Below are 20945 nucleotides of genomic sequence, written 5' to 3' on the forward strand. Positions count from 1 at the left end.
TCGTTATAAGGCGGAATCCACTTGTATAAAAAGAGGCAAGTAAGATATCGAATTTGGGGCTATCTGCACTGCCTTTTTCTTTCTATTTTATTGTCTCTGATTCTGTCGACCTTGTGTGATCAAATAGAAAATCTAAAGGTCGTCTATTGTTGTTATGCGCTTTCTTAGACTGGAACGAGCTTTTTTCCTGTAGAAATTAGCTTTCTTATTTGTTGAGTATGATTATATGATTAATTTGTTTGACCCCCAGGCCCCAGTCTCCCTACGAATCTCGACTCTCCGCATACATCTCTCTGAAACCCATTATCTTGAAAAAATCCATCAAGTCTTGCTTGCGTCACAAGACAGAAGGTGTAGGTTCTCTTTCGACAACCTTATAACCTCACGGACTGTTGACTCGATTACTGGTGACCGATCTTAATTGCGCTGAAGGTCTAATAGTACGTTTGTTTTTTTGTAAATTTTATAAGTATCTTTTTTCTCCTTCCGGCTAAGCTTTGTGTTGTTTCTGCGGGTTTCTTTCAGTTGCTTGTGGAGATGATGAACCATCTCACAAACATCTTTTCTGTACTCAAGAGGGATGCTGAGGACGACAAAGAACAAGCTGAATCAAGTGCTCCTGCTAAGGGGAGAAAGGATGGTTTCAATTCAGGTAATTGCTTTGCTCTGTTACAAACACAATTCAAGCTGATTGAGTTTGTAGGTGAATTAAGGACTGCTTGTACAGTCATAGGATATAATAGCAGAAAAATCGTTTTTCTGTTGTCCAATTTCCCCATTGAAATTTTTTCCTATTTGAAAAAAAAATGCACTTTGACCAGAATATTATTGTGTTTGTGCTACCATAGAAAACAACTGGAAAATTAATTATAGTGTTTGATTATAGTATAAACAAATATTTTTTTTAAATAATAAAAAATGAGGTAGAAGCAAGAGGCAAATGATATATAATGACTTTCATTTTTCTTGGTCTATTTTTCCCATGGTTTTCTATTGGAGCAATAGGAAACTTATTTTTTTATCTTCTTTAACATTTTGGTAAGAGGAATCGGCAAAAAGTTTTTCTATCCAGAAAAAATGGCACAAACACCAGAAAATTTTGGTCAAATGGAAAATATCTGCAAGTCATTTTTCCTAAGATTTCCTATGGTCACAAACACACCCTTACTCAATGAACCTTCACTTGGATGTAAAAAAAGGTCGAGTAGGATGTAAAAGAAACTTGTATGCATAAATTGATAACATTCACTAGGATGATCATTGTGATGCGTTAGCTTTAGAGTAAAAATCTTCTAAAGTGACTTCAGATTTTAAAAGTTGAAAAGGAGGTAAGTTTTGGTGATATTAAACATAAAAACAAGTATATAACATAACTTCCATGACTTTCTAAGAAATATCAAACTTAAAAAGGAAAGCATGTGACAACAATTCCAAGGCGTTGTAAGATATTGTATCAATATTGTTGCATTATACCTGATAGTTAATTAATTGTTTTATCCTCCCCCTTCTGGCGAGGGGTTGTTTATACATATGAACTAACACATCTCAGAATACATACTAGTAAAAGAGCCTCTGTTGAGGACATCTTTCAGTTAAATAGAGGAAAGGCCTGTGAACAGGACTTAATGATGGAAAACTCCAGAAGTTTTGTTGTAACTGGTCTTTGGGGTTTGGGTGTTCTTTTGATGCGGTGTTTGTTGGAGCCGCACAAAGTAAGACTTGACATCTGAAGAGTGTTCATACGAGGCCAAAGCTTAAGCTTGATGAAAGGTTTAGAAAGAAGGATAGTCTGAAACACATGTAACAAGTCGATGTAGAGTTGAGACAAGCTGTACAAAGCAATTGTGCTGTCCTTCATTGTTATTCATATCTTGGAAATGGAGCTATTTCATTTTTTAATTTTTATAAAAATTCAAGGAACACCTAATAATATGTATAAATGCTTACAAAATTATATAGGTACTTTATATTTGAAAAGAAGATTAAAACTATAGAAAGTTGAAAATTGGAATGAGGATTTCTTGAGAGCAATTTTAACACTCATTGAGATGATTGTTTACTTTATCATGGAACTGTTTCATTGCCCTAATATTGTCAAACCTTTTGATAAGATTCATAGACCTGATGTCATGTTGTTTTCTTCTTTCTTTGAAAAGTGGGAAATTTCATTAAAAGGAGAAAAAAGGTATAAAGACTAAGAGTTGGGAAAAACATTCACAACAAGCTATTAGAGAGTGACTTCCTGTGAGGATTTAGTGTTTTATTTAACTCAAAGGACACGTGTGTATTTACATGTAAGGGAGAGGGACTTTTTTGTCTTTGTGTAATGTAACCCATTTAAGACATAATAAAGCAGTCATGGGATGGACAGCTGAATCCCTAATGAAACTGTTTTCAGCCTGCGGCAATCCCTTCTTCCTCTCGTTATTCATGTCTCTCTTTTTATTTTATTTATTTTTCTCTCTTTCAAATACTTTAATTGAGTTTTAAAATGGAATGCAAGCAGTACGTCTGCCTTCTGGGCATAGTTTGCCTCTCATTTAGTTGGTATCCCATTTTTGTTGTTCATTTCTTAAGTCTGTTGCCCGTTTGTGTCGGCCTGAACATGAGGTGTGTTCATGGGAATAATCCCACATGGATTATGTAAAAATCAGATTTGGGTGAAGGAAGAGGAGAAAATTGAGAGAAAAAGGAGAAAGGAGAAGAAAAAAATTCTGAAGCCTGAAAGGGTTTGCTGGGAACTGTGCACCATCCCAGACTTCTTTAATAGGTGTTTTGTGTTTCAAATTAAAAAAATGCCCCTATACACTTAATAAACCTTAATCTTCTTATATTTCCCTAACTACACATCCTATATACATGAAAATTTAACCATTAATATAATTTAACATGCATAACAAAATTACATAAAGAAAATTAACTACTGAAATGGTAAAATGACCAAAATACCCTTGAAGGATAAAATAACCAAAATACCCCTGGATGTATTTTCTAACAGTGTAATATCTATAAAAGTCATGTGGTTGTTAATTGGAAATATGCTTCATAACTTTGGCTAGTCATTTTGGGATGGACCTAGACCCAACTTTGACATTTTCTTTTATTTTTTTTCTTCTTGTACTTATGCTGTTTTCAGGTAAATTTTTTCACTCACCATTAAAAAAATAAAGGGAAAAAAAGAAAAAAATAAAAGATTTGGTCCTAGAGTGGCCATAAAATGGTGAATACTTTTGTGGAATCCTCCAAGTGCTTAGAGCATGCATTGGATTAGAGGCAGTGTTGCTGCATGTGGGCAACTTGATCTATTAAACCTTTGATGTGCTGAAAATATTATGGAAACAGAAGCACTCTTTTATAGGTGGAACTGTCTTTGAGTTTTTACTTCATGGCTGAGGGTTTTTGGATAAATTTCTTCACTGGAGATTGTGTTCTGGACACTGTGGAAGATGGGCTACCAATGACAAGCGGTAAAATTGATCTAAGGATTCTTGTTTTTGATTTCTCTAATTCGCTATAATTGCTTTGGAGTTCATGCGTAAATCTGGATTTGCTGTTGCTTTGTAGTTGAGATTCCTGGATGGCTTAGTGTTTAATCAAAAAGCATTGTTATGTCCATGGATAAGTAAGAGAAGGTTCTCTTTTTACAGCGTAGCTCGAGGAGTTTTATGCATCTTGGAACTTAAAGATATCTGTGGTCTTGAGACTAACGTTCTGAAGAGCTTTCCACTGCAGAAAGTGTGGATCTGTTGATTGTTTAATTATCTATCTAAACCAAAAGGGAAACAGAGTCAATGAGAAAAACCAAAATGCAAAATTGCTCTGACATGATGATACCACAGAGTAGAAGAGGAAAGTAGTGGTAGCTGGGAAATAATAAATCTGATTCAGTAGATATTCAAGATTTGTTTCAAAAGCAAATCTTTCTCTTCATTGTTTACCGTTTCTAAACCGAAATATCTTGTATAAGTGCAAAAAAGTTTTCTACTATTTTTAATGTTCGGAAGTTGAATGAATAGGTGGCAGCCTAATCCTATACAAGATCCGCACTGAAATCTTCTAGCATACAAATGTGTTAATTGTAAAAAATCAATGTTGAATGGTTCTGTCCTGCTAGACAAGCTGTTCCTGAAGAAATTTGTTAATTCTTTGAATCTCAGGATTCTCTATGTGTTCGAGTTTCTAATGCACCATTTAAGACATGGTTGATTAAATTCGTTAATTCTTTGAATCTCAGGTTCCATTTAAGAGATGATTGCTTAAAATCTTTATTTCTTTTCATATCAGGTTCCATTTAAGAGATGGTTGCTTAAAATTGTTATTCCTTTCAACCTCTGATTAATCATACTGAAACTAATCAAATGTGTAAATACTATATGGCACGTGCATGTGCTGTTTTGACTGTTTTTTTGTCCATTCATCAATTGAAGAATATGTGGTTGAGCACAGTGGAGATGATGTCCTGAGACACCATTATCATTTAAGAGGGTGTTACATTTTAGGTGATGGCATAACGCTTAGGGTGTGAAAGCATGGAAAAGAAAAGTAGTTCATGAAATTTGGTAATTTTATTGTTTTATATGCAGCCATACATGAAGTATTCCATTAACCAAATAGGCCTGCTTGCTGTGCTTCTTTAGAGTGTATATTCATAGCTTATTAATTTTCCAATGGACTTGGTGTTTATTGAAATTGCAAATTTATTTGTCGAAATGCATTAACTTTGTTAGTTATATTGGAGAGGCACGTGGGCCTGATAGTTTGATGAAGCGCTGGTTGCGCAAATAATTATTTATTTTAACTGTTTATTGGAGTACAATATTGTAGTTCACTCACTTTTTAATTCATGTAACCTTGATGAGGCCCCTTTTTTTCTTAAATGTTATGGATGATACCATTTCCTTGTACAGATGAAAGCAGTAAGAAGGTTGAAGAGTCTGAGAAAAGATCAGGAAATGACAATGGAAAAGTTGAGACGCAAGTTCTGCGAGAAATGTCTAGAGACTTCAGGAATCCACTTGTGTGGATTGACTTGGAAATGACTGGTAAGAGCACAATAATTCCATGTAGCTTTTGTATCTCTTTGCATGCAATAACTGAAAAGAGTACTTTTCTTTCATTTTGTTCTCCAACATCTCTTCTGTTATATTGTTGCATTATATGTTTCTTTTTTCTTTTTGCCCATATTTTAACTGAGGTGCAGAAATACTGCATTTTATTTAATGGTAAGTTTAGCAGAAACTGGTTTCTGTTCTCATCTCACACCTACCTCCAATCATTTTCTTCTTGTGGTGTTTTATTAGTAATGGCAGCTTATTCATTTTCTTTTTATATTATATCCTCCTGTCTGAAAGTTTCCTCATGCTTTTGGCACCTTTAGTGGCGCTTGCTAAAAATTAAAGGACAAATTCCCTTAATAACAGTAATAATAATTGTAATACCCAAAACCAAAAATGCGAGAGGAGAGAGTGGTGACGCAAAAATGATGCGGCGATGCGAGAGGAAAGAGTGGCGATGCGAGAAATCATTTCGAACGAGCGACGACACAAGGGTGAGCGACTACGTGGCGTTGCGATCGTAAGGGCCGAGTGTGAATTCGATGAAGGAGAATCGAGTTTCGGAGAGAAAAATCAAGAAATCGTAAAAGATGGAGAAGAGAAGAGGATCGCCCCGAGTGCCGATCGTGGAAAGGGGATATATGACGAGCGTGCTCATGTCATCCGGTGGAAAAAACATGAAAAACAAGAACGAGATGGGTGTGGAGATCAGAGAGGCCCCGATGGCGACTCCCTTTCCACTCGACGAAGGGATGAGGAAGAAAGGGGGTTTTCTTACCTCTACGAAAATCGGCCTTCACCGACGCTCCATCCCATTGGCGGTGACGGAGATAGGGAGGATGATGTCGAAGAAGGCAGTTGAGACGATCTCTTAGATGGTTGGACGGTGATACAACGCAATAAGAAAGGTATGAGAAACCCCTCTTCGATGGTCACCCTCTCTTTCGGTGACTCGAAAATCTCTCTGCGGCAACTCCGGGAAAAGAGTGGTGTTTCGATTCGAATCACAATACGAAACGGATTGAAACGCTCTTTCATTTCGATTCCAGTGGCGGCGGAACCCGATTTCCTCCACTGTTTCAACTCCATCACCAACAATGAACCCTCCCCTCCTCGACAGAGTGAGTTCCAATCCAACTCCATGATCTACTCCCTTTCGGTTTTCAAGTACCATGGAGCCAGAGAATGTAAAATCACCCAAAGTAGAGGAAGCTTCATCGTGGTGTGGATGTCAACGCCACCACCTCCACTTCCACCTCCCTCCCCCAACCTTTCTCTCCCCACTCTCCAAAACAACACCATAAACCTACCACCAGATGCTCTCTTGGAGGGCCAAAAGTTTTTACAAGCAGCAGTGACAATGGATGAACTATCCCTGGGCTGGAGCAGTGACGATTTATGTCACTATGTCGAAGAAACACTCAATCTCAACTACCGTCCGACCACCTCCTATCTGGGACACTCGAAATGGCTGATCTCATTCCAATTGTAGACGAACATGGAAGCTACTCTTCATCTCTCGCCTTCCCATAAAATCAACTTCTCGACGATAATAGTTTGGCCTTCAGCCACTCCCGGGAGTCAATATGGCCAATGGATTTCCTTTCTTGGAATTCCGGTGGAGCTTTGGTCAGAAACGATCCTAAACCACCTTGCCAGAAAATTTGGAGAGCCGATCAAATGGGTGGAGGAAACTGCCAACTGTGCCAGACTTGACATCGCAAAAAGTGTTCGTAGCCCCTTCGTCGCCCCGGGCGGAAGATTTTTTCATAAAGCTACCGATTGGAAAAGTTTTCTTCTGGATTAAGGTGGTGATCGAAGAATTTTCCACGATGGACTCGTCGGAACTCCACCCCACAGAGGTAGGCCATTCTGCTCCCCCTCCTTGACACGACTGAGTCATCGCTTGGCCGAGTCGATCACACCATCCCATAAACCCAGATGCACCCAACCCAGCCTGGAATTTGTTGAATTTGAATGTGAATTTAAATCCGAATTCATATACAAATTCAAATTCAAATTCAAATCCGAATTCTTTTTCAAATTCGATTCCAAATCCAAACCAAATTTCAAACCTTCCACAAATACCTTTTTAGCTTTTTCTGACTCCTCGAAAAGCCAAATTGCCCTGCCCAATGCCTCTACCCTTTTGAGCGGTCACATCAATCCCCCCCCCCCCCCCCTTTTCCTCCTTCCGCACGCCACCTCTAATCTTTGCCTCGAAAATCCAAATCACCCCTTCTCCTTGCAACCTCAAACGCAATGCTTTCCCTCCCCCAACATGTTACCTTGACAGCCAACCTTCCCCTTCCCCCACGCGCCACCTCTAACCTTTACCTTGAAGCACCCACCCATCCCCTTCGAAATACAACCCTCCCTCCCCCCTCAGACCTCGACTACAGTGCTGGCTTCAACGTTGACAGCCAACCCCATCAATATCTCCACCTCAGCTAATGCCTTTCCCAACCAAACCTCGAAAATCATCCCCCTCCCCCTCATGCCTCACCACCAATCTGTGTGTGTGCCTATTGAGTTGTGTCTTGGTAACTCCACCTACAACATCCAGCCCTCGAGCATCTCAAACCCTGAAAATGATCTCGAGACCCCCACCCACCAGAAAAACTCCGATCTCTCACCACCACCAAATAATCATCAAACAAACTTCTTCACCCTTGCCTTCCAAAACCCCCTTTTTAGCTACCATGAGGACAACAATTCCGATGGTTTCAGCCCTTGCCCAGACATGATTTTCTTCGAACCATGGCGAAACCAACTACCCCTAGAATTGGCCATGGCTACACCAGCCTCTCAAAACACATGGAAAAAACAACGCCCAACCTCATCCCCAGGACACAAAAGCCACCTGAAATGTCTCCCCTACTCACTTTTCAAGATCTAGAGGCCACATCAGAACCTAAGCCCAACCCTAACACCATGCTCAACCTGGACCTTCCAACTCCTCCAGTTTTGGCTACCTATCAAAGAAGGAAAAAGAGTGGCCCCGCCCGTTACCAATCAGGGTCTGCTTCGGCCAGCAGAACATCCCCCCTGACCATTTAAACCCTCCTCTCCCTCCAACTGTGTAGGAGAAGGCAAGCGGTTGATTAAATGAACCGAAGTGGACAACGCTTCACACCAAAAACGAGGAGGAACAGATGAATCAAGTAAAAGAGTTCGTACCACATCAAGAAGATGACAATTTTTCCTCTCCGCAACTCCATTTTGTTGTCGTGTCGAAGGACACGAATGCTGAGAGATGATACCTTTGCTTTGAAGAAAATCCTGAAACTCATTAGACATGTATTCACCACTAGAATCAGAGCGCAATACCTTGATGCTGGCAGATAATTGAGTCTCAAGAAGCGCAAGAAAGCGTTTAAATACGACAAAAACTTCAGACTTAGCCCGTAGGAAGTAGACCCAAGTAAAACGGCTAAAGTCATCGATAAAAGTAACAAAGTACTTATAATGCGCATGAGAAACAACAAGAGCAATTCCCCAAACATCACTATGAATAATATCAAAACAGTGTGTGACATGAGATCCATGATGAGGAAAAGGGAAAATTTTACTTTTGCCAAGTTTGCATGATGAACAATCAAATGAAAGATCAAGAGAAGAACATGTTGTACTTTTTAATAAACTAAAATTAAACACGATACGAAGTACATCAAAGTTTGGGTGGCCGAGACATCTATGCTATATCTTAGTTCCAGAACTAACAACATTACACGCAAAGGAAAGTAAAGGAGCACGAGGAATACTGGTAGAGAGAAAAACTTGAATGGGAAAGAATTGTCCCTCTTTAGACCCCTTCACGATCATCTTCCCTGACGCTTGATCCTGCACAACACAACCAGATCGAGAGAACAAAACATTACAATTATCATCAACCAGCTGACCAACAGAAATAAGATTTGTGGAGAGATCAGGGGACACAAAAACATCAAGTAAGGTAGGAGAACGATCACCAACAACACTGATAGGCAGAGAGCTGCCATCAACAGTGTTAATTTTCAGATTTCCATCATACTTTCTGACATTGCAAAGAGAAATAGCAGTGTTGGTCATATGGATAGAAGCTCCAGAGTCAACATACCATGGCCGAGTAGAAATTCTTACCTGAGAGCCCAAAAGTAGAAAGGACAGAAATGATCATCTGTTGTACCAGTTTAGGAGTGAGTGTACTCGGACTTGTTGAGACTGTAGAGACAATATTCGGAGTAACCGGCACGGCAGGAGGCAAGTCAATAGAACTAGAAGCACCTGTGGAGGCATGATAAGCAGTGCCCTTCTTCCTTGCTGGGCGAATAGGACAAGCGGCGAGGAGATGACCCATTTGCTTGCAGTACCTACAAAACTTCTTAGTGCAATCCCAATCAAAACGACCAAATTCTTTACAATCGAAGCACTGGACAGACTTCATGTTCCTACCCTGATTTCTCCCTTGTGCGGCATATGCCACAGGAACAAGGACGTCAGTATTAGCCCGATGTTCCATGCCTGCCTGAGTGGCAATACGTTGTTCCTCCCTTAGAAGCTCACTCAAACAAGTATCCAGAGACGGTACAGGAAGACGATTCATTAGATTGGAATGGGGCAACGTCAAACTCTGAATGGAGCTTCATCAAGAATTGATCTCTCTTGCTTGTCTCATGCACGACCTGAACAATAGAGAAAGCAGCAACTGGAACATTTTCATAAACAATCTCAGCATAATCGGCCCAAAGGTTTAGAAACTCAGAATAGTATTCTTCAATAGAGAGGTTGCCCTGTGTGAAATTAGCCATCTCATACTCCAATTGAAACCATTGAGCCGTGCTATTTTCGTTGTAAATCTTGTTGAGGTAATTCCACGTATCAACTGCATTTCTATAGGGCTGCAAATTAAGAACAATGTGTGGCTCAACAGAGCCAAGTATCCAGGTCATTACCCGATCATCCATGGTTGTCCACTTTGACAAAGTTGTGGCCTCTCGAGGTGTTGGATCACTTCCATCTATATGACCCCATAGCTCTTTTCTCATAACAAATAAATGAAATTGAAATGCCCATGTAGAGTAGTTCTTACCCGTTAAACAAATAGGTAAAACATCTAACTTGTCAGATGACATGATGAAATACAGCAAGCCACGCAGAGACACAACAATCCGAGGGCAAACCTTGCTGAAATGCAAGCCTTGAGGCACCAAACTTTCTGAAAAGAAATTGAAACCCCCTTTGCTGAAAACGCCAACTCAGAGTCCAAACTCAGAACTCCAATCCTGAGTTTTTTTTTTTTTTCGGAATACTGGTGTGGAAGCTCAGGTTGCTTGATTAACTCGGCCGGTTCGGGTTGAACAGGCGTGGGCCGGCACTCGATTAGATTTTCCTAACTTAGGAAAACTCTAATTTTTCAACAGTGCCGTCGTCCGCCGATCAGAAGCTCGTCTCCTTCTTCCCCGGCAACAGCGCCAAACAACTCGGGACAACAGAGTCGTCAGGAAAACTTAATCTTTCAACAGTGCCATTTTCCTCTTCACGCCGAACAAAAAACGTCTCCTTCTTCCCCGATAACGGCGCTAAACAACTTGGGACAGCAAAGTCGTCTCGCGGCAACCAAGCAGTGCAACGGCAACTGTTGCGGAAATCTTTCTTCGTTTAGCAGTGCAACGGAAACGAGGAAAAACCTCGGAACCAAGCAGTGCAACAACAACTCAGAATAGATCGTTGAACTCAAATAACACAGAGACCTGAAGAAGACAGAGACCTGAAGAAGACCAGACAAAGCACAGACATAACTTTTTCTTCTCCACGACGCCGAAGGACTCTCAGTGGAAAACAATCGTCCACGACAGAACCAAAGACTATCACGGTAGAGGAAACGCTCACGACAGAGGAAGGAAGATTTTGGGAGAACCAGAAGACGCTAGCTCTAATACCATGTCAAATAAGTTGCTGGAGAGAGCAGTCACGACCACCAACGAAGGCTAACGGAACAACCAAGAACGAGAGAGAGGCTGAAAAATGGGAGAGCTCCCTTTCCTTTTCTTTCTCTTTTCTATTTAAACATAGGATTAGGTTTAGGTTAAACAAGACAGCCCATGGGCTTAATTACAATCTAACCCATATAGCTTATTAACTTATATACATGTGAATATCTAAACAACTAACATTAATATAAATTCCAAAATATGGTAACACTGAGATATTGGCAGCAGAGTTACAATCTGAATGAAGTCGGTGTGACGAGGAAACATGGCAAAACATGATGAATCTGACTCGTCTCTTGGGAGTGCTTTTCCATGGACAAAATCCAGGAAGGAAAGATGATGTGGGGGTTCAACAAATCAGTCCAAATAATCTTGATCTCTTGGAATGTTCGGGGAGTAGGGTCTTCACGGAAGTGAGCAATAATTTGTCGCTTCCTATCTCAATTCAAGCCTTCTATTGTGGTGCTCCAAGAAACAAAATGCCAAAGTCCGAATGATAGCCTCACTTGTGGCCTTTGGAACTGTTTCTCATTGCAATGGTCGGCCGTAAATTCGATCGGCCACTCTGGTGGAATCATGGTGCTATGGGATGGCTCCCTTTTCGATGCAATCAACACCAATCACGGAACTTACTCTATGGGGATTCATTTCCGTGATCATTGTTCTGGTTCTTAGTGGTGTCTCGCTAGAGTTTACAGTCCTAACCGCTATTGCGAGAGAAGGAATTTCTGGGAGGAGCTCTCTTACCACCAATTCTAGTGGCCTCTGCCATGGATTTTTGCAGGAGATTTCAATTGAATTCGTTTCTAGAACGAAAAGCAACCTCCAGCTACTCACATCTCATCTTCTATGAGGGGTTTTGTTGACTTCATCGGTAGTGGAGAGTTGGAAGAGATCACCCTCTTCGGAAAGACCTTCTCTTGGTCTAATGGGCAGCAACACCCTATCCTCTCGAAGATGGATCGTTTTCTTGCCGTTTCAAATTGGCTTCATCTTTATGATGATATATCCGGAAGAGTCCTCAATCGGGTAGGATATGATCACTGGCCCATCCTATTATCTGCCTCGTGTGGAAGATGGGTCCCCCCCCCCCCCCCCCCCCGCCTTTCAAATTCGAAAACACCCGTCTCTCGGATGCTGATTTTGATGTGCTATTGAAAAACTGGTGGTCTAGCTTGCTGGCTTGGGTTAGACCAGAGTGGTCTCTTCCGATAAAGCTCGAACTCCTTAAAATGATTCTTAAGGACTGGTCCTTCCGGCTTCGTCAAACAGCCGAGCTGGATTCATCAGAAGAGCAAAGGTATTTAACTCAATCTGAATTTTTCACTCGCCTTTCGCTTCAAACGGAGTTGCAAATTCTCCTATTTCAGGAAAGAATCAGCTGGAAGCAAAGAGCCCGTTTTAAATGGCTAACTAATGGAGATGCCAATCCTAAAATTTTCCACTCCCTTGCATCGACGAGGAAGAGATCCAACCGAAACCTCTTTATGCATCAATAACGAGGTAACGTCGGATAGGATCCAAATTACTAATGAGCTGCTCAGTTTTTTCACAAATATATACATTGATGATTATCTTAATCGACCCAAAGTCTAGCAGCTTCATTTTGCCCCCCCCCCCCCCCCCCCAACTCTGCTTTATCTCTTCTTGAAACTCCTTTCTCCCAGAAGGAAATTTAAAAGGCAGTGCTGGGCATGGCTTGTGACCAGTGAATTCTACCACCGTGCTTGGCCGATTATCAAGGGAGATATTTATAAGATGGTTGATGGATTTTTTAAGAATGACATCTCGTTTCGCAGCATGGGGGCCTCTTTTATCTCCCTGATCCCCAAGAAGAGAAATGTTGAGATCCCTGGTGACTTTTGTCCTATCAGTTTGATCTTGAGCACTTACAAGATTATTGCTAGACTCCTTGCAAACCGGCTCAAAACAATGCTCCCTCTTGTTATCAACCATCGTTAGAGTGCTTTCTTGAAGGGTAGAAACATTTTGGACTCCTCTATGGCGGCACATGAGTTGTTTGACCATTTTACCCGTTTGAAGGAACCAACGTTTACACTAAAGTTGGATGTAGAAAAGGCTTTGGATTGGGTAAACTGGGTCCTTTAGGACGACATCATGACCTGCATAGGCTTCGGAGATCGTTGGAGATATTGGATTAGCAGCTGCTTGTCCTCCGCAACGTATTCTCGAGTCTTGAATGGTACAACTTGCGGATGTTTTAATGGCTTGAGGGGATTGAGACAGGGAGATCCTCTCTCCCCTCTCCTCTTCAACATTGTGGCGGAATTCCTCTCTACTATGCTATTTTCGGCCAAAGAATGTGGGTGGCTACATCCAACCAGCAGCTCCTCGGCTTTCAATATCCCTGTCCTTCAATATGCGGATGACACTTTGATCTTCGGAGTAGGAACAATGGCCAACATCAGTAAAGTAAAGGCAGTTTTGGGACTTTTCGAAATCTGCTCAGGTCAGAAAGCAAATTGGGTTCAATCTCAACCCAAACTTCCTCTCAGAAATGGTGGAAGTACTTGGTTGCTCGATCTCATCCACCCCTTGTACTTACCTTGGTCTTCCTCTATTCACGGGTTGTATTTGCAAAGACCTCTGGACTGCAGTTATTGAAAAGATGGAATTGCAACTTGCATCCTGGAAGGGTCGGTTACTTAGCAAGGCAGGAAGGTTAACTCTTTTAAAATCATGCATTGCTAGCATCCCAAACCATTATTTATCCTTTCGGCCTTGCCCAACTTTTGTTTGTTAGCAACTAGATAAGATGAAGAAGTGTTTTCTATGAAGAAGTCTGCCTCCCAAAGAGCCTTGGAGGTCTCGGAATCCGGCTTACCAGAGACATGAACCGTGCCTTGCTTCTTAAATGGATTTGGAGACTCAACTCATCTGTTCCAAACCTCTGGAAAGATATCGTGCGATCAAAGCTCGGCATTACTTCGAATTGGTGGACCAAAGGGGGAAACAGAAGGCAATTATCTCCTATATGGAGATCTTTATATCTCCTTACTCCAATTTTGTCATCGGCAGTCCGATTCTATGTGGGTGATGGCCATCATATCAGATTCTGGGAAGACTGGTGGTTGGGTGATATGCCTCTTCAGAATTTTTTCCCTAGTCTCTTCAGAATTTCAAGATTAAGGAATATTACCATTGCTGAAGTCGCCAATAAGGATAGAACATTCAACCTCGTCGTGGTCTATTGGAACTTGAAGGTCTTGAAGCCTATCACCTTTTGGACACTTTACAGCCAGCCAGAATTCAAACTAACAAATCAGATAAATTAATCTGGTGGCCGGACAAAAGTGGCTCATTCTCAGTCTCCTCCGCTTACCTTGTTAATCGAGGAGAGATTACTCATGGTCCCAAGCATGCAGTGGAGTTCACAAGGCATCTCAGCGACTCCCCTAAATTAGAAATTTTAATGTGGAGTGCATGCTCCTACAAAATCCTCTCTACTGATAATCTCAGAATTCGTGGCCAGCTCGGGGTTGACCCCATTTGCCCTTTCTGCCATGCCAATGAAGAAACTGTTAGCCACCTACTTCTCTTGTGCCCTTTCTCTTGGGAGATTTGGACGTCAAATTATTAGCCGAATTGGGTTCCATATCTACTTCCCAGAGGACTTTCCTGCCGCCTATCGAATGCTTGCAGGGACCCCTGTCCCCGGTCTTGGAAAATTGATGATCTTTGCCTTCTCCGCATTCATCCCCTGGGGGCTTTGGCTAGAGCGCAATCAAAGGAGATTCAATGCCAAGTTCAGCACTCATGATAGAGTCATTGAAACCATCTTAGGCAATATTGCTACATGGCTCCACTTTCGAAAAGCCTTCACCCCCTTCTCAGGATCTTCCGTCAAAAATAATTGGAGATGTCTTTCCCAGCTCCACACTTCTTCGAAGCCCCCCGCCGCCTGCTTGTGTTCATAAGTTGAATTTTGATGGATCTTTTTTCAGTAACCCTGGTCTAGCGGGTTTTGGCGGCGTGATTCGTGACTCTCTTGGGAGCCAGATCGTCTCCTTCTCCGTGCCTCTCGGTATTGTGGGCTCCACGACGGCCGAGCTTCAAAGCCTACTTAATGGGCTCCGTGTTTTCTGTAATCATTGCTCCGGGCCCATCTTGATTGAGGGAGACTCCAAGGTGGCGATTGGTTGGTGTGAAAATTCCTCTGTGCCTCCGTGGCGCCATTGGGACACCTTTTTTGAAATTATGGATATTGTCAATCTATTTGACTGTTTTTGGTCTCTCATTCTGAGATCAAAAAATTTTGTAGCTGATGTTTTAGCCAAACAAGGAGCCTCTGTGCAATCTCTTGTTGTTAGGAGTTAGCTCCTCCTTTTTGTTCTCTTAATAAAATCACATTTCATAAAAAAAATCCCTTAATATGACTTACAATATCAGATTAGATTTGTAACTTTATTATGTACCACATCTCCATCTGTGTGACCTATGACATGATTATGTTGCAAATTCTTTAGCTGATCCTATTTTTTAGTCTTTTGTCATCAATGCAGACCGGTTGTCTCTTTGTTCAATAGAATGCATTCTAGATGCAGAATTGGAGCCAAGTTATTCCTCTTTATCTTTTTCTTGAACATGATAAGAAATAGATTACAATAGGAGAGAGAAGATAGTAAAAGGCTTCCGATAGGAAGGGATAGGTGCAAAACAAGAGGAGAATACAAGAAAAACTGAAAATGCATTTAGTCAATTAGTGAACTGCCTTTGATATAACCTTCATCTATTACTCATGTTAAGAATTGTTCCACTTTGGATCTAGGATAAGGAAACCTTTGTGCTTGTAACTTGGAAAATTGTTTCCTAACTTTGGCTAGTCGTGTTGGGGTGGACCTAGACCCAAATTTAACATGGTATCAGAGCGAGAACATGTATGTGGGCTTCCACCAAAAGTTGTCGGTATGTAGAAGCTATAAGGAAGTTCCACATGTGAGGGAGTGTGTTAAGAATAATCCCACATGGATCTAGGATAAGGAAAATTCTTTGCTTGTAGCTTGTGAAGTCTCCTACTTTGTCTAGTCATGTTAGGATGGACATAGACTCAACTTGAACATGGTATCAGAGTGGTAACTTGTATGAGGGCCTCCAAGCAAAGTTGTCCATATGTAGGAGCCATAAAGAGGTCCCATATGCGAGTGCATGGATCCAAGATATGGAAAATTTTATGCTTAATGTAATGTTGAGTCCAAGGCCTATCCCTAAATGACTAGCCAACTTAGAAAACCTCTTTTATAACTAATAAACTCAAGATCTTTGTACTCACTAATCCATGTGGGATTATTCCTTGACACTCTCCCTCACATGTAGGCCCTCTTTTGTGACCCTACAAGTGAATAATTTAGGTGTAGGCCCTCTTTTGTGGTTCTACAAGTGGATAATTTTAGGTGTAGGCCCTCTTTTGTGGCTCTACAAGTGGATAATTTAGGTGTAGGCCCTCTTTTGTGGCTCTACAAGTGAATAATTTTAGGTGTAGGCCCTCTTTTGTGGCTCTACAAGTAGATAGTTTAGGTGTAGACCTTCTTTTGTGGCTCTACAAGTGGATTATTTTAGGTGTAGACCCTCTTTTATGGCTCTACAAGTAGATAATTTTAGGTGTAGGCCCTCTTTTATGGCTCTACAAGTGGATAGTTTAGGGCATATGAGTACTTGCTCTGATACCATGTGAAGTTGGGTCCAAGGCCCATCCCAAAATGACTAGCCAACTTAGGAAATCACTTTTCCAACTAATAAACTCAAGATCTTTGTACTAATCCATTTGGGACTATTCCTTAACACTTAGAATCTGGGAAAATGCCTCTCAACTTTGTTTAGTCATGTTGGGATAGACTTAGACCTAATTTTAACTACTTAGGCTCCATATTTAGAAGAGGGGATGGTGGATGAAGCACATTACATAGATGCTAGGTGGTGGAAGCGTCTTTGTGTTATGCCATTAGTATATGCCTGGATAAGGTGAAGGCAAAAGTCACACATTTATTAGACAATCCATGCTTTGTAAAGTGGAGTGTTAAGTTGTGACAAGTTTCTGTATTCAAAAGATAAAGTTGGCAGTGTTGATAATGTCAAGGTAGATGTTGGCAAATTTAGAAATAAATGTATCAGATAACAGTTATAGTAGTAGCAAAAGAAGAGAATTTGAGAGAGTCATTTGAAATGGATTGTGCATGATCTTATGTTTTTCTTGTAGCAAGCTTGTTTAAAGAGATCTATTGATGTCATAGAGGAACTTTTAGAAAGAGAGGAAGGATGTAATTAAACAAAACTTATGGCCATTTCAAAAGAAGAAATAGAGCTAGCAATATGATGGAGCAAAATTGAGCATGACTAATTAAGCCACACAAATATGATCAAGACGAGGTGCTTCTGATGGTGATGATGTTTAAAACTCTCAATGGATTGAACATTTGAAGATGCTTAGTCTGTTTTTATAATTTTCAAAAAGCTTCTATACATAATTTAATAGTTTTAGTTTATCTTTGAAAAACCATCATTAACAGAATACTTGTGTCTAATGTAGGTCTGGATGTTGAAGTGGATCGTATATTGGAGATTGCTTGTATAGTAACAGATGGTAAATTGTTGAAGGTGGTGGAGGTGATATTCTTTTCCCCACACAGCTTTTGATTGTGAGATGAGCTGACTTCCTTGAAACTAAATTGAGGACTCATCTGCCAGGGTCCTGATTTGGTGATTCATCAAAGCAAAGAATGCCTGGACAATATGGGAGAATGGTGCCAAAACCATCATGCAGCTAGTGGTTTGTCCTTTATTGTTGTTTCTTTTTCATTACTTTTGTCTTACCTTGACGTTTGGTCTGAACAACAAGGGTCTGACCTATCTCACACCATAGGGTTGACAAAAAGGGTACTCCAGAGTACAGTCACTGAAAAAGAAGCTGAGAAAGAGGTGTGTTGAAATTTTCTGAGATACTCTTGCTTTTCATATTGTGATGCTTTGAAAAACAGAGATCTTACAAATGCTTTAGAAACTATGGAAAATTTTGTTTTTCTTGTGAAAGGAGGTTTACTGCACTTGTAGTTAGGATTCTTGTGATTTCATTATCTTTAAAAAAGCAAAATGATAGTCTTAGTGCTAGACAATCTACTGTAGATGGAAAGTAGAATTTACAATTTTTTCTTTTCTTAGAAACAAAAGTAAAGGAGTTACAGCTTCTCTCCACACCCACCCCCCCCCCCCCCCCCCCCCCCTACCGCAGCACCAATGTTAGATTCAGCCTCCGGCTACAGTAGCCAACAGCCAGATCCACCCAGTACTCCATCTGCTCCTTACTCCTTCAGCAACAGTTGTGAACATTAATGCAAGCTAACTGAAGAATTTTGTGTTCTTGATGTGTGAAGTTGGATTCAAGGTCCATCCCAAAATAACTAACATGTAGAAAACCTTTTTTCACAACTTATAAACCCAAGATCTTTGTACTCACTAATCCATGTGAGATTATTCTTTAACACTCCCCCTCACATGTAGGCCCTCTTTTGTGGCTCTACATGTGGACAATTTCGGTGGAGGCCTGCGTATGAGTACTTGCTCTGATTCCATGTGAAGTTGGATTCAAGGTCTATCCCAAGATAACTAGCCAAGTTAGCAAACCTTTTTTTTCCAACAAATAAGACCAAGATCTTTGTACTCATTAATCCATGTGGGATTATTCTTTAACATGATATCTATGTCCTGTAAATGAAAACTCAAGTCACAAAGTTTCACTAGATGCATTAGACCAAACAATTTGGATTTTTTTTCTCAAATCAAGAGAGCAAACCGATTTCTGTTCAGAATGACCCTAAACTGGTTCTAAAGTGACCCACAAATCAGTGTAAAAGTTGGGTCAATGTCTCAGCTTGAAGTTAGAGATATTTAGTTGGATGTCTTTCTTTACTTGAAGATCTGATGGGCCTCTACCAATATTACGGCTCTCATCCAAAATTACCTATGCGTTTGAAAAAACAATAAGGACTCATACATGAGGTTGAGTATTCAGTAGTACCACATTGGTTGAGATGTAGCAAGCAAGAGAACAACTTAGGTTGACCCTCTTTATTCTAAGCGTGAACATTTGAGTGAGATTTATTTCTTCCATCCTCTTCACCCAGATTTGACTAACAATTAGTCTTTCTACTGTTTTAGACCAGGAGTATGTTGGGGAAAATTCTTCTCTGTGTCTCTGCTATCTATATGCATGTAACATGTGTAAATGCTGATGCACTGATTAATATTGGATAGGTGCTTAAATTTTGATGTTTATATGGATTTTGAAGGTTATGGAATTTGTGAAGAAGTATATAGACACAGACCATAAGCCTCTTCTAGCAGGAAATTCAGTTTATGTGGACCTTCAATTTTTGAAGGTCAGCACAATCTGCTTTGGTCTTTCTTTTCCTTCTATATGTAAAATCAAATAGTGTAGGCCGAATGGTAATATTCTTTTCTGCACTTCATAGTAAACAGTTTGCTGTTGCTATGTTTTTTGCAGAAGTATATGCCAGACTTAGCAGATCTTTTCTCCCATGTGGTTGTTGATGTGAGCAGTGTGAAGGCCCTATGTATCCGCTGGTATCCTGCTGGTACGCAATTTTCTTTTATTTGTTTCACTAGTACATATTCTAAAATAGATTAAGCTTTTTGGCCCAAAGGCCAGGCTAGGGAGTTTCTTTATATTAGGTCTTGGGTTTAAATCTTGTGAGTGTTTGAATTATCTTGAGGGTTTTCATTAATGTTAAAAACAGTATATACTCTTATGTTGAATCAACACTTGCCTGCTGAGCCAGAACTCACTTTTAACTAAAGTTGTTATGCATCAGTACATACTCTATCCCCGTGTTATCAGACGCTGTACAAGCTGGAAATGTGTCAAAAATTGGTCGACTAGGACAGGTGACCTGGTCATGGTCGTGTGAGGGAATTCTTCCTATGCGACAAAGAGAGGAGGGTGGAAGTGTCCCCTCTGTTTGTGTCCTCTCTGGACAGTACCAAAAAAAGGGGAGGAGAGGCGTGACAGACCCCCTCGCCCTCTCCCGTTCTTCACTGGGAAGAATCCCCCTCCTTCCCTGGCATCCTCCATCTAAAGGTAGTGGGAGCCCGGGTCTCCTCTCTTCCTTTTGCTGAAGGTGGAAGAGTCCTCACCCTTTCCTCCACATTGTGAAAGTTCTGCTTGGTGTCAGCAAATGAGGGGGGGGGGTTGCTCACCCTTCCTTCATGAAGAATGGTGGGAGAGGGGGTGTTTCCCTGTCTCTCTCCTTCCATTTGCTGATGGGGAAGGGGCAAATGGCCGCATCTCCCCCCCCCCCCCCCCCTCGAAACGACAAATAGAACAAGGAAGAAGAATGCCCATGTCTTTTTTTTTTAATTTTTTAAAAGAATGACATTTAGTGACATCAGCACCTTTAGGACCCTGTCACCTTCTGGTGACTGGTCTGTGTTTAATATCTTTTCTCATTCCCTTGTTGTCAACTGTACTTGCTCATGGTTGATTCGATTTCAAAATTTCAAGAGGCGATTGCTATTATCTTAATCATTGAAATAATATTTCATTTTTTGTCCTAAGACACTTTTGAGTAGTATAGGATCCACTCATTAGGTATTGAACATATTGGGGTATGATATGTTCTAGATTTTGATTTTCTGAATGTGGCAACCATTGCCTCATGTCAATTTAGAGTTCTTCTTTTTCTTTTTCTTTTTGGTGGTGACCGGGTTAACTTTGTCAAGAATGATTTTAGTAAACCTTCCTGAAGAATGTTGTGTGGACTAATATTCTAGGTTGATGCTTTGAGAATTTGCTCATCATTGAGAGTATAATGTTTCCTGTGTTTTTGCTGTTCAAGCAATATTGAACTTTACAAAGTGTAATTGCATTTTGGTTTCATCCTGAACTTTT

General features: G+C 40.7%; 1 protein-coding gene across 1 annotated transcript in view; it reads left to right on the forward strand.

The window, feature by feature from the left end:
• The window catches only part of LOC137944124 (oligoribonuclease-like), a 33878-nt gene that overhangs the window by 653 nt on the left and 12280 nt on the right, over positions 1–20945 (forward strand). The window contains exons 2-9 of the mRNA XM_068789659.1: positions 251–432; positions 526–652; positions 4908–5042; positions 17571–17647; positions 17729–17810; positions 17904–17959; positions 19327–19416; positions 19542–19632. Coding sequence (XP_068645760.1) covers positions 538–652; positions 4908–5042; positions 17571–17647; positions 17729–17810; positions 17904–17959; positions 19327–19416; positions 19542–19632 — 646 coding nt within the window. The 5' untranslated portion in view covers positions 251–432; positions 526–537. The remainder of the gene's footprint in view (positions 1–250; positions 433–525; positions 653–4907; positions 5043–17570; positions 17648–17728; positions 17811–17903; positions 17960–19326; positions 19417–19541; positions 19633–20945) is intronic.

The sequence above is a fragment of the Aristolochia californica genome, unplaced genomic scaffold (genome assembly GCF_029961685.1).
Source record: "Aristolochia californica isolate CCGP_79_NKW_82.1479 unplaced genomic scaffold, dmAriCali1.0.hap1 SCAF_11, whole genome shotgun sequence".
Taxonomy (NCBI): Eukaryota; Viridiplantae; Streptophyta; class Magnoliopsida; order Piperales; family Aristolochiaceae; genus Aristolochia; species Aristolochia californica.